The sequence below is a fragment of the Pelobates fuscus genome, chromosome 5, assembly GCF_036172605.1.
Source record: "Pelobates fuscus isolate aPelFus1 chromosome 5, aPelFus1.pri, whole genome shotgun sequence".
Classification (NCBI taxonomy): Eukaryota; Metazoa; Chordata; class Amphibia; order Anura; family Pelobatidae; genus Pelobates; species Pelobates fuscus.
This window is the reverse complement of record NC_086321.1, coordinates 290,896,821-290,923,519: the sequence shown is the minus strand read 5'-3', so window position 1 is coordinate 290,923,519 and position 26,699 is coordinate 290,896,821. Positions and strand designations below refer to the sequence as shown.

At 40.2% G+C, this 26,699-nt stretch overlaps 1 protein-coding gene across 2 annotated transcripts; it reads left to right on the top strand.

Annotated features, from left to right (window-relative positions):
- Positions 1–429: 429 nt before the first annotated feature.
- Positions 430–24,661, top strand: CHERP (calcium homeostasis endoplasmic reticulum protein). 2 transcript variants are annotated; one of them, XM_063455416.1, is made up of 19 exons: positions 430–619; positions 3,772–3,918; positions 7,223–7,425; positions 7,524–7,661; positions 9,049–9,200; positions 10,093–10,204; positions 10,411–10,500; positions 12,335–12,554; positions 12,654–12,826; positions 14,358–14,796; positions 17,096–17,334; positions 17,544–17,677; positions 19,000–19,086; positions 19,228–19,377; positions 20,528–20,638; positions 20,860–20,954; positions 22,542–22,727; positions 23,015–23,065; positions 23,920–24,661. In XM_063455416.1, exons 1-19 carry the CDS (start codon positions 595–597, stop codon positions 23,955–23,957), a joined length of 2,790 nt encoding a protein of 929 aa, XP_063311486.1. In that variant the 5' UTR covers positions 430–594; the 3' UTR covers positions 23,958–24,661. The 2 variants fall into 2 exon arrangements, with proteins under 2 accessions (XP_063311486.1, XP_063311485.1); XM_063455415.1 differs by having other exon boundaries at positions 3,772–3,945.
- Positions 24,662–26,699: the final 2,038 nt, after the last annotated feature.

The following is a 26,699-nucleotide window of genomic DNA, read 5'->3' as shown; positions in this document are numbered from 1 at the left end:
ATGGGCAATTGCGGGGCATTTCAGCAAGCTAAATTAATTTAGGGGTCGGGAGTGTCCAATTAAGTTTTAGCAAGCTGTAATATATTCCCTCACAAAACTAAAATTATTTTAAGAATTAAAGGATTCAGTTAACGAGCAGCCCAGTGTTGTTCTGATTCATATCTCCTGTACTAAATGCTCGCATTGCTTTTGCTTTATTGCATGATTCTACAAATGGGAAATGACACTAGGTTAGAAATACTCCTATCTTATAGTATTACAATGCCACATCAATGTTATCAGCTACACCACACTCTCTCGCTATGTTTTCGCTTCCAGTGGGCGCTTTTGATCAGCGCAGTCACCTCTGGTTTGCGTTCCATTATGCGTTCCATGGCGGTTAGGAGTGTGCGCTGCCTCTGGTGTTTAGAACTATGAACCTTAGGCGACTTCCTTTCCTTTACCCCTTCGCGTTCCAGCGATGGTGACGGAGAAAAGCCGTGTTCCAAGCCCGTGTTTTGCGACACATCCGCTTTCAGTGTGCTAGTGGCGGTGGCGCTTGCTTGGAGGGTTTTGCTTTCCGAGGCTGATACGGTGCAGGCCCAAGCCTTAGCCATGGAGGTCCCTTTACCCCCAGACGGTGAGAATAAATACCGAGCTGCTCTCAATGAAAGGCTGTATGAGATTTATCCTGTGTATACCAACCTGGCAATGCACCGCCATGCTGGCTAAATGGGACAAGCCCTGATCATAAAATGGTTATTATTAGTAAATCCTAATGGTCCTTGCCTTCACCCACCCACTTCGCATGTAAACGTTATTTATCAAATATTTTGCCAGGAAGGATACATTGAGATTTATCTCTTATTTCAAGTATGGGAACAGTGTGTATGTGGATATGTAATAGTAATATGTTTTTGTAATATATGGTATCCCATTATAATTAGGGTTTATCACTTATGGGAGGTGAACATGTAACCTTGCGTTTGAGTGTATAGCCATGAATTGGTTTACTAGGTATTAATGTGGACTTTGTGGTTATTATAGACTTTATGGTCTCATAGTCACATTCATGGTTTTTGTTTGCCAAGGTGAAAAGATTCTCAAGATCTGCTCTTTTGACAGATTTTTTGCAATTTCTTTATAATTTAAAACAACTTTGTGTTCAGTAAATGTCCCCTTAAGGAACAACAGAGTTGTTCGTTAGACTCATTTTTTTTGGTAAATATAAAATGAATTGAAACTTTAGACCGAGTAAGCTATGTTTTTAGCTTACAATACAAACCAAAGGAAAAAAAGTTACTTGCAAATTATTCCAAATCCCTATGCATGTTAAGATAAATGGAGGTTTTTCGTTCCACTCCAATGGCCATTAGATGTAAGCCCACCTGCCACGTCAAGTTTTGCCTTGACATGGCAGGTGGGCTTACATCTAATGGCCATTGGGACGGAAGTGAAAACCTCCATTTATCTTAAAGGACCACTATAGTGCCAGGAAAACAAACTAGTTTTCCTGGCACTATAGTGCCCTGAGGGTGCCCCCACCCTCAAGGTCCCACTCCCGTGGCGCTGAAGGGGGAGGAAGGGGTTAATCCCTTACCTTTTTTCCAGCGCGACTCTGCTCCCTCTTCTGATGTCATCGGCTGAATGCGCATTCAGCCAGTCCATAGGAAAGCATTCTCAAAGCTTTCCTATGGACGTTGACGTCTTCTCACAGTGAGAAGCGCGGAAGCGCCTCTAGCGGCTGTCAATGTTTCTCTGAAACTGCTATGTTTACAACAGAATGGGTTAATCCAAGATGGACCAGGCACCCAGACCACTTCATTAAGCTGAAGTGGTCTGGGTGCCTATAGTGGTCCTTTAATATTCATAGGTATTTGGAATAGTGTGCAGTGCACGTAATGTTTTTTTTTTTCTTTGGTTTTTATTGTATGTATTGGAACTGAAGTGTACTATGGTCATTGCTGCTGCCCATGAGTAGAGGGAGTCTGAGCAAAGGATTTAATTTTGTGTATATGTTTTTAGCTTGTGTAATTTTCACTATGGATTATTGATAAATTACTCTTACAGGGGTATGAAACCTTTTGTCAATCCAGATGTTGTGGACTACATCTCCCTAAATGCTCTTATAGCCAGAATGCTGGCAAAGCATCAGGGGATATGTAGTCCACAACATCTGGAGTGACGAAGCTTGCCTACCGTGATAAGTGGAATTCCTGTTGCCCGACGCAAAGACATATAGTTCAAGACAGGCAGGTAGGATTTTTATACCCCCTGCTTTTAGCACTTCTATGGGTTAGTGGACGGGCTGCTACAGGGAGCATGGGGCTGCACATTGCTACGGGCTGAGTGCCTGAAACTCTTCATGGCCTGCCTGTTTTATTGTAAGGTGCCCACTTATTGTTTTTGTCTGGATCAAGCTGCTGACCATTCCCTCTGCCCTACCCGCTAGATCCACATTATGCCAGAGGCTTTGTGTATGGGGTGGGACCTATTTTATGTCTGCTCCGTGATTGGCTGGAGACGGGGAGTCACACAGTGGGAAGAAGAACAATATGGAGGTTGGGGGCAGACACACTAACTTGTGAGTCAGGGGCAGGTACAGTAAAGGGGGAGGGTCATAGGCACTTAGTGGCAGGGGAAAAAAATGGGAGTGGGTCTGCCATAGGTATACTAATGGGGGTGGAATAGAGGCAGGGGCCTAAATGGTAGTTGGCTAGAGGCTGATACGCAATGGGGGAAGCTCGATGTAAGGACACTAATGGGGTGAGTTATCAGCAGAGACACAACCAGTGGAAGGGATGGATCAGATACAGTATTGGTGGGGTATAAAGGCAAAGACAAACTAGGCAGATCACACACTACACACAGTCATTCCACACCAAATACCTGGCACACAGCCTGCACATTCATGCTCCTTATATTGGGACAGACTGTGAAACAGTCATCGAATTTTCTCATATTAAATATGAATGTATAAACTGAGGTAAAAATGTGTTACTATGTTTGTGTTGGAGAATATTCCAAATCGGCTTTTTTTTTTTTTCAATTAGATTTAATTGGTGAAAATTGTGAGTTTAGTGAATAATCCTGTCTATGACCAGGGCTCTAGGCAGGTAACCACTCTGAAATTGTCACGGCATGTTGATTGCCATGGTGGACAAGTAGATTGGGCTACCATTTTAATCGCCAAGACAAGTAGATGTTTTTTGTTTTTTTACCCTTGCTACACCTGCTTTAGTGAGTAACCCTGTTAAAGTGGATTTTTCAATTTGGGATGTTCTCTACATTTTTTGTAAAGATCCTGGAAGGTGACCTCCCTGCTTGATGTGCAGTGGTCCTAGGGGTACCGCAGAAGGGAGTTGAACTTACCTGAAGCTCTTTTCTGTGGGGGCCTCAATCATGTAACTCTTGGCATTTCATTTGCCAAGAGCTGCGTCAGTGATATACTCTTGGACATGTGGGATTCTCCATAGATCAATTCTTGTGATGCCCAAGAAAAAGCATTTCCTTGATGTGGGACTTGATAAAAGCTGATGGGGTCTCTGCATAAATTACAAAGAGCCCTGAAGTTGAGTGCTCAGCTTCTAGTTTGGTCGCCAAAGGGTGCAGGGGAAGGAGAGTTATACTTATCTGAACCTGTTTCGGCTGGCACTATCTTAATCAGCTGCCAGGAACTGATGTCAGTGTTGTACTCACACTAATAGTAGTAAGCATAAAGTAATATTGATTTTCACATATATTTTACAAATTTTAGGTTGATGACATTTTTTCTTTTCTTTCTCTACACAGATCAGGAATTGCGTAATGTCATTGACAAACTGGCTCAGTTCGTGGCTCGGAATGGACCTGAATTTGAGAATATGACTATGGAAAAGCAGAAAGACAACCCAAAGTTTTCGTTCCTTTTTGGAGGAGAATTCTACAACTACTACAAATGTAAACTTGCTCTGGAACAGCAGCAACGTATGTTCCATTCTGCTGTCAATATCACCAGCCAGTTAAATTATCAATCAAAACTTTACATGGTGATATGTTAGGTTTTATTTCTGTTGGTAATTTTGAGATATTATCAGGCAGCTTCCAGCCTCATAATAACAAACAATTACTACAACTCTGTTTACTGTCCGTATAAAAACCCGTTTGTATAGTGCAGGGCTTCAAGGGACTCACCATTGTCCAAATTAAGGGGGAAAAAATCCCTGTTTAGTAAAAATATAACAAACTAGAAAGCTACAATTTCTGGGGAAATTGTGTGAAGTGTTCTTGCCTCCACCAGTAGTCTACAACTGGAGTCGGCAGAGTAACTGTTATTATTTATTTATATAGCACATTTAATTGCAACATTGTTGCCCAAAGTGCTTCACAGTTACATTAAAACATACATTTATAAAAACAGATGTACAAAAGGCCCTGTCTATGACATCACTTGCTGCTCCAGCCTGGCACAGGTCAGAGTATTTTGGCGGTTGCCATCTTCAAACTGTCGTATTTTAAAAACTATACATCCTACAGCGAAGAGCTTTATATTGTGAGAATCACAAGACCCAAACCTACATTTTGATGCATAGTATGTCTCTGAAGTATTAAAAATGAAGGCACAGCCGCAGTTTAGAAATTGCCCTTCAAGTTTGAGCTGGCTAGAGTGGAGTTTCAATGAATGTCAATGGACGGCGTGAGTTGCAAACAAATGGTCATATTGTGAAAACTATCAGGACTATGGATTAGCCGTGGACATTTTTAGTGGCAGGAGGGATAACTGAACGTTTTGATATAAGATTTGTGTAGGTGGGCTTGAAAATGAGGGAGTGGTGGCAGTTTAGAAATCATGTCCTGATTTTTCAGCTTTTGCCAGCTCCCACTCTAGTTTTTAACATTTTGCCATTCATTCCTATGGGACCAATTTCGCCACAAGAACGACGATATTTCGAGAACCATTCGGCGAAACGTTCCACAAAGTAATAGCACACCAATCGGGAACAATCCGCACGTTTCGGTATATTACTGTCTATGTAGTGTAAAAACTGTGGGAGGAGTTAGGGTGGTAAATTTGGCTATAATAAGAATAATATATATGTGAGATAACAGTAAGTGGTCTTGCTATGCAAGAACACTTAATAAGGCATGAGAAGTTGCAATTACAATACAGAACAAATCAAGAACATTGCACTTTTTATAGAAAGAAAAGAAAAATCTATATATATATATAAAAAAAAAGTGTACACTATATCTGCTGATGCTATTCAGCAAAACATTTAAATCTTAGTGTAAGCCATGCACTGGAGTCAATTTGAGCATAAAGTAAACATAGAAAAACACTTACTGCCTATGAGTGTAAGCATGCTAGATATTGGTAACTAAAGTGAGTATTGATAGAAAGACATGTAACAGAACATATACTGCAGGAGTAAGGTAGAAATAAGGTTTAACAGAATATGAAAGAAAACCGTATGGTTCAATGTTGACCTGTTGCTTGTAAACTGCTGGGATCCACTTTGGATCAGCCGGATGAGAGCTATATTGCCCAGGATAGTGAGGGCTCAATGTCCACATTGTAGGTCAGCTCTTAAGACAGTCCCTAGTGGTGCTTCCTGTACAACCAACAGCGTTTTACTCATTCACCTGAGGTTGCAGTTCATTGGAAGCATTAAATTAATCACTATAACAAATATTTGAACGCTTGTGGTGCTTGTCATGCATGTGCATCAATTTCCAATGCTGCTGTATGAGCAGCATTGGATTGGTCATCGGGACATTGAGGCAGGCGGAGTTGTCAGCAGCTTCCTCATGTTGCGGTTGGCGGTCCGAAGACCGGGACCCCTGTGTGCCTGATGAAGATTGGAGTCACAGCGTGGAAATGGACTATCAGGGCCTGGTGCAGGGTAACCACACCAGGCCACATACCAGGGCCCTGATGCAGCTTCTAAGGATCCCAGGCAAGCCTAGAACAGGCACCAAACAAGATCACAAGAGAAGACTAGAAGAACCCAGAACATGTACACAATACATGAGGGAAAAATTAACAGGACAGGATTGTACATGAACTGGGAATAGAAGACGAAATAAAACAAGACAGAGAGATACAAGGCAAACCAAGAGGAGACAAGTACTATATATGTAATAAACATTGGAGATTTAGACCTACATAAATGGCCAAGATGTATGCAGCCCACCACTGCGCCAAAGTACTCCAATTACGGTGGGTTCTTACTGCCTAGATATGCATGACTAAATAAACAACAATAAAACACACACAGCACTTACCTGCAAAGAAAGGAGCAGAGGAAATGAGAACACTGCTAGCAGGAACAGACAAACAAAAAGGATTAAATGGCAAAGGAATGGGTGCGGCAACAAAAAGCAAACATTTAAAGAAATCCAGGAGACTGGGAATTCCAGGAATGGAATAAAGGAATGAGCCCACAAAACCCAGCATACAGCAAACCAGACACAGAATAGAAAACCAGAAAAGCTAAACAAGAATTGTAAAAAGAGTACTGGATATCCGAAGCCAGGGCCAGATATATCTGCAGAATTGAACGGGACGTGACACCTCCCCCCAGGTTTATACTGGGAACGAAGAGGGGACCTATAACTAATATGGAGTGTCTGCAGCTATATTCCTGACTATAGTGTCAGTAATACAGCTTAGTAAAAGCTAAACATTATTAAACAAGATTAAAATAAACTACTTGACTAAATTGTCACTTTATTAAGTTATTTTTTTTTTTTTTTTAAGTGTCAAATATATTAAACTGCTGCTCAGGTAAAACTTGTCATCTACTATATATAGGACATAGAAAGGTTGTCACTGCGGTCTGCACACACTTTACTTAAAGATTGTTTGTTTCACTACTTTTTAGCCTTGTAGATGCTGTTTCATGCTTTTGTTATATCTCTGCCTAACTGTTTCTCCTCATGATAGAAACAAGAACTGGAGGGAAAGGCTGTTGCTATGTATAGTTTTGCTTTGGTTTGCAGTGCAAAATGAAACTTAGCTTTTGTATACATGATTGTGTGGGTTTAAAATTGAGCAGTGTTTGTTTTATGAAAAGTGACCTTGTAAAACAGATGCATGTTGTATCTTCCTGTCCAAGGTTTGGAGGTTTCATTTTTTTTATATAGGTTATTTCTGAAAGTAGCAACATTTTATTGTACATTGAAATTAAATTTGCAAATGCCAGATTATGAAATGCCAGAGACTTGTATTTTGCTTCTAATATGCATTCTCTTTTTATCACAGTTCTGTGCAAGCAGGCTCAGGACTTGGAGCCCAAAGCACAAATTGCCACCATCACTACTATACCCACCATCCCACCACCTACATTACCTCCACCTCCTACTCTTGTAGTACCACCACAGGGTGCCCCACCAATTGAGGATCTTATTCAGCAGAGCCAGTGGAATGTCCAACAGCAGGAACAGCAACTCCTCTCAATTAGACAGGTAGGAGAACAATTTCTCAAAGTATATGCAGTTTTCACCTGCTAATTTAAAGTCTCCCAGTAGATTATGATTTCAATCTTCTATATTCTCCGGTATAGGAGCAAATCACATCTGCAGTGGCACATGCAGCTGAACAACAGATGCAGAATCTTCGAGAAGAGACCCAACTTGATATGACTGAATTTGACAACTTGCTGCAGCCCATAATTGACACCTGCACAAAGGATGCAATATCTGTGAGTAGCTTTTGTTTTTACCATTTCCCTTACATACATAAATTAAAAATTTTAGTTTTTTTTCTCCTCTCACTGTGTCTCTTGCATGCTTGACTTTTTGTTTGGAGTCTAGCTAGTTCATGTGGGCTGCAAAAAACAATAACTACCGTATAAAAAAGTTGCCTAACTGACACTGGACGTCCACGCGTTTGTAGGGCTTCAAAGTAAACGAAAGAGTGAATTTATTTTAAGGAGATGTGCATTTGCATATAATCAATGTTTCAGTCCAACTACCTTGACATATTGAAAAAAGTTTAATGAAATGGAGAATGTATGCTGTTGCACAGCTGTAAAACACAAAACCACAAATAATGTTATCTTGTTGATTTTGAAGTCCTATGAGTGTGTTCTTCACTTTGGCCGATCATCAAACTTGGTGTTCTCAGACGATCGAATGCTTTCCCATAGGAAAGCATTGGGATACTATTGTGCATGTGTGGCTAATCGGCAACTTCACATGGAACGTTCATCTCCTCCATGCAGACCAAATCTAATAAACTGCTCCTTCCCCCATTCTAATACATTGCCCCCAAATCCAATAAACTGTCCCCCCTACCTCCACTCTAATACACTGCCCCTTAATCTAACACACTATCCCTCCTCCCTGCACTCTAATTGAATACACTGCCCTCCCCCAATTTAATACACTGCCCTCCTCCATCCCCCAATTTAACACACTGCCCCTTCCCCCAAACAAATATATTTCCCTACCATCCTCCTGTTCCAGCTCTGCTCAAGCATACCAGCCTCTCCTCTAGCACTGTGAGCAGGAGGGAAGGGGAAGTGGCTGGACTGCTCTGCAGACAGACAGCCACTCTGCTGTCTTGTGTCCATGGGAGTGAAGATAAGAAGCAGACAGGACATATCTTTCCTGTCTTGCGGCTGGTCTCAACCACAGTACAAAGCTGCCAAAGGGCAGGTGAGCCGCAAGTTTGACCTGCTTGAGCTAGAGCAAAGTGTGTTTTCTAATCGCCATTGATTTAAAAAAAAAAAACATTTTTGGCCATCCATGATTTCTAAATGAACTGGTGGATTGTTACTTTCCAACGTTCAACCTCTTAATCAGATTGCGACACAAATGCTTGTCTACATCAATGATAGCAAGATGTTTATGTAACAGTAGCAAGCTCCCAATGATCATTTCTTATTTTTGATTATTTCAGTTTTGTCTCACTTTGATTCCTATTACATTGTTACTTTTACAAACATCCAAGTTATATTCATTAGTCAGTTTAAATTGCTTGTGCCAGCTTTCAATGTCTACGCCTAACATTGTGAAATTGCAAATTACTCTTCTCCTATATCAGTGCCAGTTACATAATATCTTTCTCTGTAAATATATGCATAGGCTGGAAAGAACTGGATGTTCAGCAATGCAAAGTCTCCACAGCACTGTGAGCTAATGGCTGGACATCTCCGCAACCGCATCACAGCGGAAGGGGCACACTTTGAATTGCGATTACACCTAATCTATTTGACCAACGACGTGCTGCATCATTGGTAAGGAATTTAGAGATTTTCTGAAGTTATTGTAGACTAGTCATTTGTACAATGGGGCAGCTGCCACTCAAAACTTTATATTTTGTGAAACTGTTTTACTAAGAAGAATTTTGTCATTTTCTAGTATATTCTGGGATGCTCAGACAATGCTCAGATAATGCAGATAACATTCAGGTTTACACAATTAAAAGAAAACAAAAATAATCATTAGCAAGTTTGCTTGATAGGAGATACTTAAAGTAGGTCAAATCACCCCCACACACAATCAGTCTTCTATATACAAACACACAAAAATGTTCACTAATTAATAAATATAATGCAAAATTTTTTTTGCTTTTGTATCACTGGCTTAATATAAGTCTTAAAGGGACACTATAGTCCCCAGAACAACTACAACTTAATCTTGTTGTTATGGTGTCTACAGTCTATCTCTGCAGGCTTTTTAATGTAAACATTACCTTTTCAGAGAATAGGCAGTGTTTACATTACCGACTAGGAACACCTCTTGTGGCAGAACCCTCCCCATAGAGATGCATTGGTTCAATGCATCTCTATGAGAAGGTGCAGATTGGCCAGCATGGCCTGCCAATGCTTTTCTATAGGAAAGCATTGGATTGGGTGAGATCGTCAAATCTGATCTCAGCAAAAGAGACGTAGCAGGACCAACCATGACAACACTGGAGCAGGGCCAGCCATGACAACACTGGCGCAGTGCTGGAAGAAAGATGAGTAATATAATCTTTTTAAAGAAAGTAGAGGGGGGCCGGAAGCCTAAACTGTAGTTTTACAACTATAGTGTCAGTAATACATGTTTGTATTTATAACTCTATAGTGTTCCTTTTAAGCATTGTTATATGTAACAATCTTTTTTTTTTTTTTTTTCTTATACTAGTCAGCGAAAACAGGCACGGGAGCTGCTAGCTGCCCTTCAGAAAGTAGTTGTTCCCATCTATTGTACCAGCTTCCTAGCAGTGGAGGAGGATAAGCAGCAGAAGATTGCACGGGTGAGTTAGCAAGTGTCGGTCTAAAAAAAAAAAAAAAATTGTGACACGGCACTTTGATCTATATGATAATATGTATAAACCTTAAAAAAAACAAACAAAAAAAACAGAACAAATGGGTTAAGAACTCATGAAATAATGACTCAATAAAGGTAGCAGAAGTGGCACAATTTTAGTAGTTAAATACATATGTTTGTGTTTCACTCAAGCTGCTTCAACTCTGGGAAAAAAATGGATACTTTGATGAAGCCACAATCCAGCAATTACAGAGCCCTGCACTTGGATTAGGACAGCATCAGGTAAGCCCTCACCAACAATTTTGTTTGCAAAAAATAACACATTAACTCACTAAACAAATCTTTGTGCTTTTTGCTGTGTGGCATCCTCCTATCAGGTGACCAAAGTGTTGTTGCCAAGACTTGGTCATTAGCCAAGGCTTAATGCAAGAGTGAAACAAGTGTGTGTTTTATTGGCGTGAATGTCACGTTTTTATACCTGGGTCCACCGCAGGGGATCACCAGGAGAACAATGACATTGTGCAATACCTGGAGCCCAAGTGTCCATACCTGATGAGATCATTTTATTAATGACCAGACACCTCGGCGCCAAACAGTTTTTCACCCTGAAAACCTGGGTTCCTATGCCCATATCCTCAAACTATTTTCACCCCCGGATAGCTCTCCCTGAGACAAATGTTCAGTCCAAAAAGTACTCGCATCAGAGGTGTCTCGCCTGAGTAGTCTGGATGATGAGTGATCATCCTCCAATCCGGCACAGAGTTCAGTAGGGCTGGGTGGCAAGTCCTGGTCACTTTTGATGACACCGTTCATTGCAGGAACCCGAAGCTCCCTCCCGTCTTGGGTGTCGTTTGATGCCTTAACACCTCCTCTATCGCTCCTCCATATAGTGCCCTGTTTCATGGTCCTTGGACTGAGAGCGACCTCGATAAAGTTTGACCAGATTGCTGCAATTCTGCAATCCAATCTGGTATAACAGGGGATTTCTGGGTTGCGCCTGGTAAGGTGCGCCATTCCTCTGATTGTTTCCCGCTGGTCTCCGCTGCTGGATAGGAGCATTGGACTAAGAGGCACAGTCTGGAGGTGGAATAAGCATGTGATAATAGACCTTTTGGCAGAAAGTAGTAGCATGTACAAGCCCTGAGTGTTGCAGCAGCTGTTGCATGCTGAAACCAGCTGCAAATCTAAAATACTTGACTATGGCAGCAAAAACAGAAATCTTCTTTACCTAAAATATTGTACAGAGTCCTGCATGAGACAATCATTTAATTATTGAGAGAAAGTTGTACCCACAAGCAATAAGTCAAACCTGGTTGGTATCCAAAGACGCAAGTTCCAAAGCTTACCATTTCATATATATTATTTTGTCTTTATGTTGAGAGGTTTCCATCCAGTCATAGTAAAAGAAAATAGTCTATTGTAAAATCAAAATCTATCAAAATGATCGAGAAGCATTATAAAGCTTTTCTAGCAGTAGCCCACAGAGAATGGAACAGTACTTTATGTCCTTATTGCAATCTTGATATTTTGAGATCAAGATTGTTAGCAAGGATGCCTAAACAGGCCAATCAGAGGCGTAAACTGGGTAGAAAGACACTTCCATAGACTGAAATAAATCGGCTTTGGGATTCACATTTAGACAGTTGCTTTCTGCGACCCCTGTTGTAATACAAGGAAGTGGGGTACAATCGGATAAATAGAAGACTCGCTTTTATTAAAACTTATGTATCAAGGTGACGGACGTCTTTAGGCCAGGAGGACTATATCTTGTGAATTAGATGTCTAATTTAATTCTGATACAGTCTATGGTTGACGTATTGTGCATGTCATTGGTGGGGTGTAGATAGTTTGATGTCTATATAGGAAAGCAGTCAGGCTTTAAACAATGAGAAAGGATGGACAATTATAAGATCGGGTTCAAGAATTTGGAGTCTATTGATAGGCTTGGACATCTTTGGAGAGTACCATAAAATGTTCAAGACAATCAGGCATTTTCTAGATATTAGCTATGTTTTTGGGGGGGGATTTTAAAGTAATACTCCTACCATATAGTTTTTGTAGCATTATGCAGTGGCTTACTTGTGTCCTGTCTCCTGTTTCTTGTTCTTGTGCTTAGGCTGCTTTATTAGCTGAATATTCAAATGTGGTTCAGCCTATACTTGTAGCCTTCCAGCAGCAGATCCAAACCTTAAAGACCCAACATGAAGAGTTTGTGACTGGACTGAAACAGCAACAGCAGCAAATACAGATTGCTGTAATGGAGCCTATTCCAGAGCCCCCAGCTCCACCACCAGCCCCTGCCCCTGCTCCTGCTCCTGCTCAAGTGGCACCTCCAGGTAATTGATGCCTACTTTTTCGATTTGGAATTTTCTCCTGTTTTTTTATTTTTTATTTTTTTTCCCAATTTGTGTTACTCATATTCCTGTCACTTACAGAGGAAGTGCAACCTGCCATAACTCCAGCTGAATTTGAATCTCCTCCTCCTGGCAATGTACAAGATCCCACTACTGGAGGGACTCGAGGCCCAGCTCCCCACGAGCAGATCCCTCCTAACAAACCACCTTGGTTTGAGCAGCCACAGCCCATTGCGCCCTGGGGTCAACAACAGGTAATGTTAGCTATACAGCACTACTTGACCTCAAACTCAGTGAAGTGGTCTGGGTTCTATGTCCCTGTCTGTTCAAGTCTGCAATGTAAAACATTACAGGGTTTAAATGCCTCTAGTGGCGTTTATATTTAGAGCGCTAGTGGAGCTTCCACATAGAATAGCAAAGCTCAGCTCTATGAGACAATCTGATTGGCGCAGCATGGTCACACATGTACACTAGCCTCCAAATGCTTTCCTATGGAAAGCGTTGGATTGGCCAAGGTCATTGATATCGATTACCTCAGCCAAGGAGGCAGGACTGAAGCACGGAGGATGGTACTGCAAGGGAGAAAGGGTAAGTAAAAATGCCATTTCTACTCCCTTATCGGGGAGGGGATGGGGCCGGGACCTAAAACTGGCAAGGATCTATAGCGTTAGGAATCCTTAAATATATTCCTAGCACTATGGTGTTATTTTAAGAATGTAAAAGAATACAAATGCAGAAATGCATTTCTCTTTATGGTTAACAAACTGAAATATGTTTGTTTCATTTGGATGATTTATAAACTATACTATCTCAATCATGGAAATCTTGAAAAACGTTAAGACTTTGTTTTTATTATCAATCTACTAATAATATATATCATCTAGAACAGTATGGGAGAGGTGTGAATTATATACAAGTAGAATACAAATATTAAAGGGACACTATAGTCACCAGAACAAATACAGCTTATTGTATTATGGTTAAAAGAGTCCCTTCAGCCCTTTTCCAGTAAACATTGTCTTTTCAGAGAAAAGGCAGTCTTTACATTGCACCTTAGGGATCCCCCCAGTGGCCACAACACAGATGGCTACTAAAGGTGCTTCCTAGGGCTGTGCTGCACTACCGTTCAGCATCTCTACGCTCTGCAAAGAGACTTAAAACTTTCCTAATAGAGATGCATTGATTCCTGACCCTATATCAGTGGTTCCCGGCCAAGTCCTCCAGTACCCCTAACAGTCCAGGATTTAGGGAATCCCAAGTTGTGTCTACGGTGTTTTCCTTCAATCCTGGACTGTACTTGAGGACTGGGTTAAGAACCCCTGCTTTATAGCATTCCTTTATCATTTGATGTTAACTACATATTTATTTAATACATGTATATATTTAGTCGTAGGTGTAGGAATATAAAGGAAAAACTGTTGTAAACATAACATTTAAAAGCAGATAAGTCAATATTTAAGTTGGTGTAGCTAGTCTAATGTGACCTCAAGTAGTCCATAAAATAATGCTAAAAACTCAGATTTCAACCAGTGACTCCTTTTTCCCCTGGAGGCGAAGATTCATGCCAATCTAGCTAGCATAAGATACCCTCTGAACATGAACTTTATCTGCATTTTCTTGATAGTGGGTGTTCAGACATGGGAACTTAGATGTGGGTGAGTGTGTATTGATCAGTTGGTGAAGGATGAAGAACAAGTGGCAAATATACTCAAGGGAAGTAGACATTGTTTTTAAAGACCACTTCGGGTGGGCATACATTTAATGTGTTTTCATTTTTCTATGCAGTCGTGTGAACAACCACCTTTTCCTCACCATCCAGCTCCACCTCACTGCCCACCATGGAATAATAGCCATGAAGGCATGTGGAATGAGCAACGGGATCCAAATTGGAACAATGAACCTGAACCAGCATGGAACAGTCAACGAGAACCACCATGGAACAATCAGTTTGATGCTCCTTGGAGCAATCAGCATGAACAGCCGCCCTGGGGTGGTGGAGGGGCACAAAGAGATCCTCACTTTAGAATGCAGCGTCCACCTCATTTCCGAGGACCTTTCCCACCTCATCAACAACATCCACCTCAATTTAATCAGCCTCCTCATCCCCATAACTTCAATCGTTTCCCACCACGTTTTATGCAGGAAGACTTTCCTCCTCGACATCCATTTGAGAGACCACCGTTCCCTCATCGATTTGATTATCCTCAGGGTGAATTCCCTGCAGGTAATGTAAAAACCTCTGTATTGTTACATAAATGTTTAAAAAAAAAATATTATAAATGGCATACATTTCTCATTAGTCTGAAGTTATAATGCAGGCGTAAAGATGGTAGATTTTTATACTAAAGCTGGAGTGTTTCATTAAAATAGTACCAAGTGAGTTTATCGTTAAAATGCTTGTTTAATATGAATGGTGCTCATGTGCCTGCAGTACGGTATAGCTTGTGCCTGCAGTAAGGTACTATGTAGCTTAAAGGGACACTATAATCACCAAAACAACTTTAGCTTATTGAAGCAGTTTTGGTGTGTAGATCATTTCCCTGCAGTGTCACTGCTCAATTCTCTGCCATTTAGGAGTTAAATCACTTTATTTATGCACCCTAGTCACACCTCCCTGCATGTGACTTGCACAGCCTTCCTAAAGACTTCCTGTAGTCAGCTAATGTTTACACTTCTCTTATTGAAAATTCTATTTAATTTAAAATGTATTATCCCCTGCACTGTTGATAGCTAGCTAGACCCCACAGAAGCATTCTGTGTATGATTAAAGTTCACTTTAGAGAGCAGGCAATAATAACTTTCAAAGTTAGTTACATCTAATTGAAAGTTAAACCATTTTTTTTCATGCATGGTGTGTGCGTCACAGCCAGGGGAGGTGTGACTAGGGCTGCATGGACAGAAACAAAAGGGATTAAACTCCTAAATTGCAGAGATTTGAGCAGTGAGACTGCTGGATCATGATCTATACACTAAAATGGCTTCCTTAAGCTAATGTTGTTTTGGTGACTATAGTGTCCCTTTATGGAAAAACTTGCAGCAAATATATGAAGCAATTATGCTCTCACATATATTAGAATGGAATACGTATAACCATGGAGATAACATGTGGATAGAACAGGAACAAATCTCCAGTACTCCAATAACCTTAAATTATTATACTGGGTTTATATCCTGACATTTAAAGGGACTCTCCAGGCAGAGTCTTTTACTCACCTCGTTCCAGCACCGGGAGCCTCGTGAAGCCGCGCCCCCTATTTCGTCAAAATGACGAAATAGGCGGGCGCGAGCAGGGAGCAATCAGACGCTTCCATTTGGAAGCGTCATTGTTCCTTTGTGCGCATTCATGCCGCCCTCTGAAGTCCTGAGCGCACTACCGCGCATGCGCGCGGTGTGAGCGGCCGCAAGCTGAGCTGACTGACAGCTCAGCTTGCGGTCTTTGCCCGCTCCCCTCTTCTGCTGACTGGCTGGAGAGAAAAGGCGCGCACACAGTGCCTTCTCTCTCCTGCACACGTCAGACGTATTTTAATACGTCTGATGTGTACAGGGCCTTTTTAAGGCCCTGCATGATAGGAAGTCCCTCTGGTGGCCGTCCACTGGAGGTATTCCTATCAATCAATGTAAACACTGTATTTTCTCTGAATATATAATGGTCTGTATGAAAATACAGTGTTTACATTAGATTGCCTGCAGGGAGCTATAGAGTATACCTGAACAACTACATTAAGCTGTAGTTGTTCAGGTGACTACAGTGTCCCTTTAACAGATTAGAAATTAAAACTAAAATAATTGTTGATATTTTTTTCTAATATGCAAATGTTAAAAAGAAAATGAGGGATTAATGATCAACTAACAACAAAATCACCAATAGAACTATTGCAGATATATTTTGAGGATATCAGTATAAGAAAAATGGAAGGAGAACGGTCTGGTAAGATTAGCTGATCTATTAAATACAGATCTGCATATAAAATCGTTTCAACAGATTCTTACAAAAATAAAAGGGTTTGATAAAGAACAATTTTCATATCTTCGAATCAAACGCTTCATACAAACTAACCTAATTAATAATACTTCAGATATAAATTGTTGGAAATAGAACATAAATGGAATATGGTCTCAAAAAAAAAAGTTATACATAAAAGGTACAATAAGGATAAAATTAAATCAATGTTGAAATGGGAAATTAAATAGGTTGTGAGTTCTCATTGGATCAGTGGTTGGAATCGTTTTTTTTCTGCTTAAGAAGGCGATACATTGCATACGTTTATATGAACTACAGATGAAATTAGTTCATAGCTGGTAACAAATGGAGAAACCCGGAATTAATAGAGAACATTTATTGGATAAATACATTTCTGATGGTAAAAAAACAAAAAACTTGATGCATATAGCAACAAATATTTACATTAGTATTGAGACAAAGGTAACAAGATGATAGGATATTGATTTATTGTGCAGTATTACAAAAAGTTGAATGATTCTTGAGAGAAAATGTAAGTAATTGTCATGTCTCTTATCTCTAGACATGGGTCCACCCCACCACCACCAGGGCCACAGGATGCCACATCCCAATATGAATGAACATCCACCATGGGGAGGACCGCAGCACCAAGATTTTGGTCCACCACCACATGGATTTAATGGACAACCACCTCACATGCGCAGGCAGGGTCCTCCACATGTCAATCATGATGACCCTAGCTTGGTGCCCAATGTGCCCTATTTTGATCTACCTGCTGGGCTAATGGCCCCTCTTGTGAAGGTAGGTAGTATTTCTTGCTTTATGCGATATTGTTGCAAACTCTGCAGGAGCCAACACTGTTATGTTATTTCTTTTTCTTTTTGGCTGGAGTCAATTACGTTCTGTCCGGGCTTGAAAATGAATTACATGTAGCGGTGTAGAGAATTAACCCTTACATAATTGATTAATACCTTGGTAAAAGGTCCACTAATCTCTACTACCTTTTGCAGCTGGAAGACCATGAATACAAACCTCTTGATCCCAAGGATATCCGCCTTCCTCCTCCAATGCCCCCAAGTGACAGACTTTTAGCTGCTGTTGAGGCATTTTACAGCCCCCCCTCTCATGACAGACCCCGAAACAGGTTGGTGTCTGGCAATTTGCATTGGAATTGTTTTTAGATGTCATTTTTTCCCTTTGCAATGCACATCTTTATAGGGTTTGGTCACAAGTGTAGTACTGACTATAATATTGGTGCATTAGAAGAATTTACCCATTGTATCTATTTTCAAGCCTAGTGTCACTTGCATTTTAAAAACATAAACTGATGATGACGACTTAAAGGGATACTATAGTCACCAAAACAACTTTAGCTTAATGAAGCAGTTTTTGTGTATGGATCATGCCTTTGCAATCTCACTGCTTAATTCCCTACCATTTAGGAGTTAAATCACTTTTGTTTCAGTTTATGCACCCTAGCCACACCTCCCCTGGCTATGACTGACACAGTTTCGATGAAAACAAAATGGTTTCATTTTCAATCAGATGAAACTTATTTTAGAATTTTTTTATCTCCTCCTCTGTAAAGTAAACTTTATTTACATACAGGGGGCTTCTGCAGGGTCTTGCAAGCTATTAACAGAGAAGGAGATAAGATATTCTAAATTAAACAGCATTGGCAGTAAAGGAAGGGTTAAACATTAGATGTGGCTATGTAAGTCACATGCAGGGAGGCGTGCTAAGAGCTGCATAACCAAAGTTATTTAACTCCTAAATGACAGGGAATTGAGCGGTGAGACTGCAGGGGCATGATCTATGCATCAAAACTGTTTCATTAAGCTAAAGTTGTATTGGTGACTATGGTGTCCCTTTAAATTTAAAGAGGCCTGAAGAAAATTAAGTTTATCATTATTTTGTTTTTACCACAAAGTGACATTAGGTACCCTTACAATTTTATACACCAACATTTTTATTCTGATCAATCCCCTCATAAGTTTACACAGTACAATATTTTTTGTTTTCCATTTTGATTGTAACATAAAATATATATTTATTTAGTTTGCTAGATTTTATTAAAAGAGACCAAATTAAGTATTTCTACTTTCTCAATAAGAATCTGAATACATGTGCTTGTTGGTTCTTTTGTTGTGTGTTCTTAATAGAAATAAATACAAAATTAAAAAATGTCAGTGCATCTCCAATGAAGCATGTCTGTATTGATGACATCAGTATTGTTGAAAAAGGTTTGCACTGTACTTCTTGTTAGCTTTTCTCCACCTTGTTGCAAAATCATTGCTTAATACATTGTATTGGCTGTTTTTTTTTTTTTTTTTTTTATATTATAAAATACTACTTCTTTTATGAGATGTCATTTAATTAGTAGTCCATTACAGCAAAATATGTACCTATTTTGGTAATGTTTGTAAAGGAGTTTATTGATGTTCCCTTTTTTTTTGTCTTGCACAGTGAGGGCTGGGAGCAGAATGGTCTGTATGAATTTTTCCGAGCTAAAATGAGGGCCCGTAGGAGGAAAGGACAGGACAAAAGAAACAGGTAACAAACACCAAAGTGAAGCAGAAGGCCACAAATTTGTTCCCTTACTGTTGGAACTCCTCTATCTGATTTGCTTGTTCATCATACTAGCTCAGCTGTTAAAACTGATGCAACCACTTGTTACCTATTTGTGTTTTACAGTCGGCAGTCAAGATCACAAAGCCGATCTAAAAGTCGTGGCCACTCTTCATCTCGTTCCAATTCAAGATCTTCCAAGTCTTCACGGTCCTATTCCGGATCTCGTTCTGGCTCCCGCTCCCGCTCCAGATCCTACTCTAGGTCTAGATCAAGGTAAATTATGAAAGATTTTCAAAAGAACAGCAAAATCAAAAGGTACTCTGTAGGTACTATTCATTTGCATTGGACTATTATATATTTCTATCCTTAAATATTTTGATATTGTGATCTCCTATCATAAATATATTTATTTTATTCATTGCATGAGCGCTTTCTGCATGGCTAACTCATTGGCTGAGAACGTCCGCTGTTTGATTACAGCCAGTGAGGCCAATTGGTAGCTCCCCATTCATAAAAATATATCAGACCCTGCCCGTTAACACTCTGAGCTTCCTGTTACTCAGATTCAAAAGAAAGATGCTGCCTGCTGGACCTAGAGATCAGTGCAGAATGCAGCCGGGAACAGTTTAACCCCTTTAGATAAGTGTGTGCATGGGGGCTCCTGATACCGTAACAAACTTCATTTAGATTAAGTTACGGTGCCCAGAGTGTTTTTATAAAAAGTTGAGTGAGGTCATCAGCCAAATGCAATGGTACTTCAGTTGAGTGGGAAACTGTCGGAAGAACTGAAACCGTTGTAGATTGGGGTAAACCATAAACTGAAAATTCTGTCAAAATGGGTCGCATGGAGACTCCCGTAGTGTCGTGTCTACTTATATAATTGCAGTCTAGGGAAGGGGGTTGATAATCTTCTTTTCTGATCTGGCATCTTCTCCAGCCTTATCGCGAGCTTGTGGCCTGAACTTGCATCACTGAATGCTAGGGTATAAAATGAGGCTTTGTGATCAATCCTACAAGATGCTGTAGAAATCTTTTGCACTTGAGATGAGAGCAAACACTGATGTTAAATAGCAAGATGTGGTAGTGGAAGCTGCTTGAAGTTTCATATTTTACTAAAAATTGTCTTGTCATAAGTCAAAGTATTACTTACTTTGATTTGTAATGACTTCTAATTGCATTTGGGATATCAGTTTTTTTATAGATTTTTTTCAAAAACATTCTTTAAGAAAAATTAAAGCATGATTTTGCACCACAACTTCGTCCATTTGTTTAATGCTCCTGGCTTGGCACTTTTCCAGGGCCTCCTTCTTATCTGCTAGAGTCCTTCAGTCTTTGTTGAAATATTTGAAAACATACTAGTCCACCCGGGGTATATAAATAATAAATTCATCAGAATTCTGATTCTTTTATTTTACTTTTTCAGGAGTGGAAGTCGGTCTCGCTCTTCTCGCAGCCGGTCAAGATCAAGATCCAGGTCTAAATCTTTCTCACCTAGTAGGCGACCTAGATCTAGATCTCGCAGTGCCACTCCTCCGTAAGTATCAAAATTATTGTAACTTTAACTTTTGTAATTCTAGTACTCTGTAGATTGTATTTGTGTCTGCAGTTAGAAGCCATAATATTTTAATACATCTCAAATCCTTTTGTGTACTGTTATGTGCTCTTTGTGCATTTGTTATTAATGAAATAAACCTACTGCTGTTGGAGGAACCGTCCTTTTGTAACACATTTAGTAACTGCTCAGTCTCTCATTAGTTCCTCTTCAGGTTTAGGTTCTGGATCAGGAGCACCTTTGCCCACTATCCGTCTAGGAGAGGAGAACAAAGGCCACCAAATGCTAGTTAAAATGGGTAAGTCATATGAATCGTTTTAACCTTTTCAGTGTCATTAATGTAAAGCACAGTTATTCACAAGAAGTCAAATTGTGGAGAGTTGACAACAAATTGCAAAAAAAAATAAAAATAGCTGGGTTGTTTACTGTTCTCCCAATTAGCAATTTTGCCCTAAATATTGCAAGTTCTTTTTCCATAATTTTGAGTTCAGGGAATGAATCTGCATGGGTCTTCTTACAGGTCTAGTATTGCACAGTTTGTTTAAAGGTTGTGCTCCATAACATTATCATTTTATTTCCCCACGTTGTTAGAGGGGTCTTTCAGGGCACCCTTTTTAGTGTAAAGTAGATCAACCCATTGCTTACCTAGAATCCAGCGCAGAAACAGCATCTTCTCTGCAGCCTGCTCCTCCTCCGCTGATGTCATAAGGCTTGTCTAATCTAATGCTTCTCATAAAGAAGCATTGTGAAGTTATTGTGCATGCGCTGCGATTGCCAAAACGCGCCAACTAAATGCTTCTTATTGAGAACCTTGAAATCTAATGCTCCTCTCTGAGAAGCAGCAGAGAGCTTTCAACGACCTGATGAAATGCATGAGAATGTTAAATGTCAAGAATCTAGTCTGACTTGGTTCTCACTGCAGAAGCACCATCTAGTGGCTGTTTGTGTAACAGCCACTAGAGGTGTGTTTAGCCCCGCAATGTAAACTTTGCCAAATCTCCAAATGGCAATGTTTACATTATTGGAAGCAAAACGCTAGGGATACTGCACACAGACCATTGCTATGAAGTGGTTCAGTTGCCTGTAGTGTCTCTTTAATTTAAAATCTTTCTCCTGCAATTAGAGCTTGCAGCTGCCTCCCATGTATGATTTAAAGTTCAACGAACAGAATAAATTCTAAATTATACTGAAAATTAAATAGTTTGTATTTCAAGGAAGCAGTGTCTTTCCCATCTAGGAGATGTGACTGTTGCAAATCCACTTAATTTACATAAGGTGGTTTTAGTGATTAAGGTGTCCCTTTAACCTAAAGATAAACATTTCATATTTAATAAATTCTGAGCATTTGGAAATTTCCCAGTCCACAAACTATGCCCATATACCTATAAAAGCAGCATAGACCGTTAAATGTTGTATATCATTCAGAAACTGGTACCAATATTGCACCAGACTTGCTATTCACCTCTCTAGCAACTGGCAGTAGTATGCTTTTTTTTTTTTTAGATTTATTACAAATTAGGTTTCAACAGCGTAAATTAGGAAAATGATAATGGGAGAATGCCTTTTATTTTCTCTGGAAATACAGAATGAGGGAATTTGCAAGTGTATTCACAAAGACCTGGAGGCACCAGAACTTACTTTAAGGAACTGCTAATTCAGAGTGTGCATTTATACAATATTTAGACGTCCTCCATGTACTATTTTGAATAATTCAAATTTTATATCAAGTCTTTAATATTGCAGTTTGTGAATTTTCAGTACTTTGAATTGGATTCTTTATATATTTTCATGTAGTAAATATTTTGCTTTGCCTAAAAAAAAGTCCCTGTTTTTCTAAACGGTGAATTCTAAATTCTTTTTTTTTTTTTTTTTTTTCCTAATGCAGGGTGGAGTGGCGCAGGGGGACTTGGTGCAAATGAGCAGGGAATCCAAGACCCTATAAAAGGCGGAGACATCCGTGACAAGTGGGACCAGTACAAGGGAGTAGGGGTATCCCTGGATGACCCTTATGAAAATTACCGCAGAAACAAAAGTTACTCCTTTATCGCCCGTATGAAAGCTAGGGATGAGAGTGAGTGTTGAAAAGAAGAGAAGCATCTCCCATATTTATTTCATGCTGACCAAAGACCCCACCAATAAATATATACATATAGATAAATATATCTATCGTTGCAACCTTCCTATAACTGACTTACCGGCTGGTAGAATTCAGTAAACCTTTGTGGTACCTCAGCTCAAAGGTTTTTATAAAAGTTTCAATTTGATAGAATTGATTGACCTAAAGAGACTTCTGTTAGCAAAATATACATTTGTGACTGTTTGGTTTTTCTAACTTTTTTCTCCTTCTTTCTGATGCAGATTTTAAAGCAGGTGGTCCGTTTCCCCCAGGTGCAGCCCCCCCAGGCAATAGTAAGTACCCTGTATTCACTTAATCTTTAGTTTTCTATTTCCTCAAAACTGTTTTGTCTCAGCCACGTAGCGACAAATTCATTAGCCCTCTTATTCAGCTATTTTCTGCTGTTCATCCCCACCCCTCAATATAGCTGTGGGGGCTATTATAAATCTTGATGTGACCGTCCAGACCCCCTTCTTTTTCTATTTTACAAAAGTGCAGATTTCAATTAGCTTAGTTACACCAACAACAGCTTTCAATCAGAAAACAGATCCTTGTTGTGTAGTCCAGCGGAACTAAACTCAGTAGGTAGGCAATTGGCCAGAGCACCTACCTTGCAAAGATTAATCATTGGGAAGTCTATAATTGGACAGCCACAGAAAGTCTGGACATGGTTAGAAGCAAATGGCTTGCAAAAGCTTCCACCAAGACACTGTTTTTAGTTAACCCTCCAATGAAAACAAAATGCTTAATTAAATGCATGCATGTTTTCATTGGATGTATATCAAATGAACAACCATTCTTATTTTTATTTCTATTTATTTAGGCAGAGGAGTATCCCTTTAATATGAGTTTTAGTTTAGAATAGGTTACTTTTTCTATTTTCTGGTAAATATCACAAATGTGCCTTTAAATTCTCCAGCAGTTCAGTGGCATCAGTTCATCAAATTGAATTCCAAATATTTTTTTCAAACTTACATCTAACTAATAATCCATAAACCTTCCCAGGAGACCTCCATTTAACCCCAATGACATATTGAATTCACTAATTGAGGAAATTTTAAAACTTTAATTCAAGCTCTGATTTCCTGTGTTTGAAAACCATAAAAATAACTGAATAACGTGTTTTTTTTTTTTTGTGTTTTTTTAGTGAAACGAGAGGGTCCAGAACCTCCTGCACAGGAATGAAACAACCCAAGACTTAAAATCTGAAATTTTTTGGTTTTGTGTGTTTTTACCCATCTGATGATTCATGGAGCAAGGATTAATAAGGAGGGGAGGGATTTTTAGGAATTGCCAAGCCCTTGATCACTTGAATGTGTCTCCATGTCAACAATAAAAATGTAAAAGGTAATCATTTCATCTTCAGCAAGCTCTGGGAAGATTAATATTCTGAATTCAAGTAAATTTGCTGGCCTCCTATACATACTCATGCAGAAAGGAAGATGAACTCATGGCAAAATTCTACAGATTGTTTGGGAGAAACAACCTACAATGTGGAAAGCAGCTGTTCTATGTAATCTGCAGGATTTGTTTACCAACAACAACTCCACCGAACTCAAGGCAGTGGATTTCCAAGCTCCTCTTCAAAACACACTTTTTTTAATTTAATCTATATTGAAAGATGACATTTAGTTGAGAAGCCCTATTTTAAAGGGTAAACTATACAGTTCTCATTGTTTTCAGTAAAAGCGCTGTTCTTAATGATTTATAACATTTGGAATCTGTGATGTAGGTGAGAACATTTAAGCTGATCCCCCATGGGTTCCGCTCATAGCTGTATCTGTGACTAGCTTGCAGGTTAAAAGGTTTGATAGTACAGCTTTTGTTTTTGTATGTGAGCATCCTTCCTTTCACACAATCTCTTTTGTAAAGTAAAGTGGTTATTACTATTTTTGTGTCCATGTATTTTTTATTTTTTTTATATATAAACACTATGCACCCAAAGGCAATTGTTTTATAGAAATAATGTTTAATATTTTTTTTTATGTATCTTTTTAAATAGCTCAACACATGCTTTATATTATAGTAAGATTCCACCATGGCTCACTGTTGTGGTTATAGTGCCAAGAGTACCCTAGATCTCGCCCAGGGCCGCACTGTAAGTGAAAAGCAGCCCTGGAAAATAATTCTATACCAGCCCCGTAATGAATTGTGCCAGCATAGTGTGCAGATATGGAAGTGGGGAAAAAACAAAACCTTAGGACTGAACTATCACTCAAACCTGAAAGAAAGCACTCATAGGGATTCAATATAAACAAGAGTGGATTTATTGTAAGCAGACGTGCATTTGCAAATAATCAATGTTTCAGTCAAACTAGCTTGACATATAAAGAATAGTTTGGTAATTGGACTGACATTGTGAATATATGCTATTGCACAGCAGTAAAAAAATAAGACGTTTATTTTGAAGTAATAAGAGTGTGCTTTTCACTTTGGATGAAAACTGGATGATCTCCGTCAACACCAATTCAATTCCCATAAGAAAGCATTGGGAGGCTATTGCGCTTGTGTGGCAAAATGATGCGCTTCATCGCACCAATCAGCATCTCCTCATAGAGATGCATTGCATTAATGCATCTCTATGGGGAGCATTCAGCGCATCAATGCAGAAGCGTGGAGATGTTCATCATAGAGCAGTGGACTAGGAAGCAGCTCTAGTGGCCGTCTGAGTGACTCACTAGAGATGTTCCTAGGCAGCAATGTAAACATTGCTTTTTCTCTGAAGAGGCAGCATTTACAGAGCTCAGCCTACAGGGACAGGCTATAGCCACCAGAACCACTACATTAAACTGTAGTAGTTCTGGTGACTATAGTGTCCCTTTAATACAATGTATTTCTCTCACCGGTAGACTCTGAGTTACAGGGAGAGCCAGAGACACAAGTGAAGATGCATTGTGTTTGTGTCTTTCTCCCCCAAGCCCCTTTGTCTCTTTCTCCCCTTTCCCAGCCCTTCTTTTAGTCTCTTTTCCAGGCCCCAGCACATCAGTGTCTCTTTCCGCACAGCGCCTCAGTGTGTGTCATTCTCCCCTTCACCAGCACTTCTGTGAGTCTTTCCCAGGCCCCAGCACATCTGTCTCTCTCTTTCCACACAGCTATTCTATGTCTTTCTCCCTTTCCCCAGCCCCTCTGTGTGTCTCTTGTTCGTCTTCCTCAGCTTTTCTGTGCGTCTTATTGCCCTTTCCCAGCCCCTGTCTCTTTCACCCCACACCCCTCCATGTCTTCTTTTTCTTCCTAGTCTAACATGTCTCATTACCCCCAAGCCCGCCATGTGTCTCATTCCACCCCCTCCAGCCTTACATGTGTATCTTTACCCCCCCACTCCTCCATGATTCTCAATCCAACCCCCAGAGCTCCATGTCTCAATCAACATCCCAGCCCTCTGTGTCCCTGTAGCCCCCTCCCAGTCCTCCATGTGTCTCATCACCCCCACCCAACGCTCCATGTGTCTCACTGAACCCCCTCTAGCCTTACATGTGTCTCATTACCCCCTAAGCCCTCCGTGTCTCAAACCATCCCCCCAGATCGCCATATGCCTTATTTGCTCCCTCAGCCCCTCCATAGGTTCCCATAGCCCTCCCAGCCCCTCCATGTGTCTCAATCCATCCCCCCCAGCCCACCACGTGTACTATTAGTCCTTCTTCCCAGCCCTCCATGTGTCCCTATACCCCCCTTCCAGCCCTCCATGTGTCCCATTAGCTCCTTCTCAGCCCTATATTTGTCTCATTGGCCCTCCCATGTATTTCAGTAGCCCCCCATGAGTCCCATTAGCCCCCAGCCCTCCAAGTGTCCCTATAGCTTCCCCCAGCCCCCTTGTGTCCCATAAGCTTCCTCTCTCCCGCCCCCAGACCGGATAGGGGGAACAGTAGCTTGGCCATGTTACATGGAGTGACCAGCAGGAGGGGAGCGCATCCCCTTCTGATAGTTACC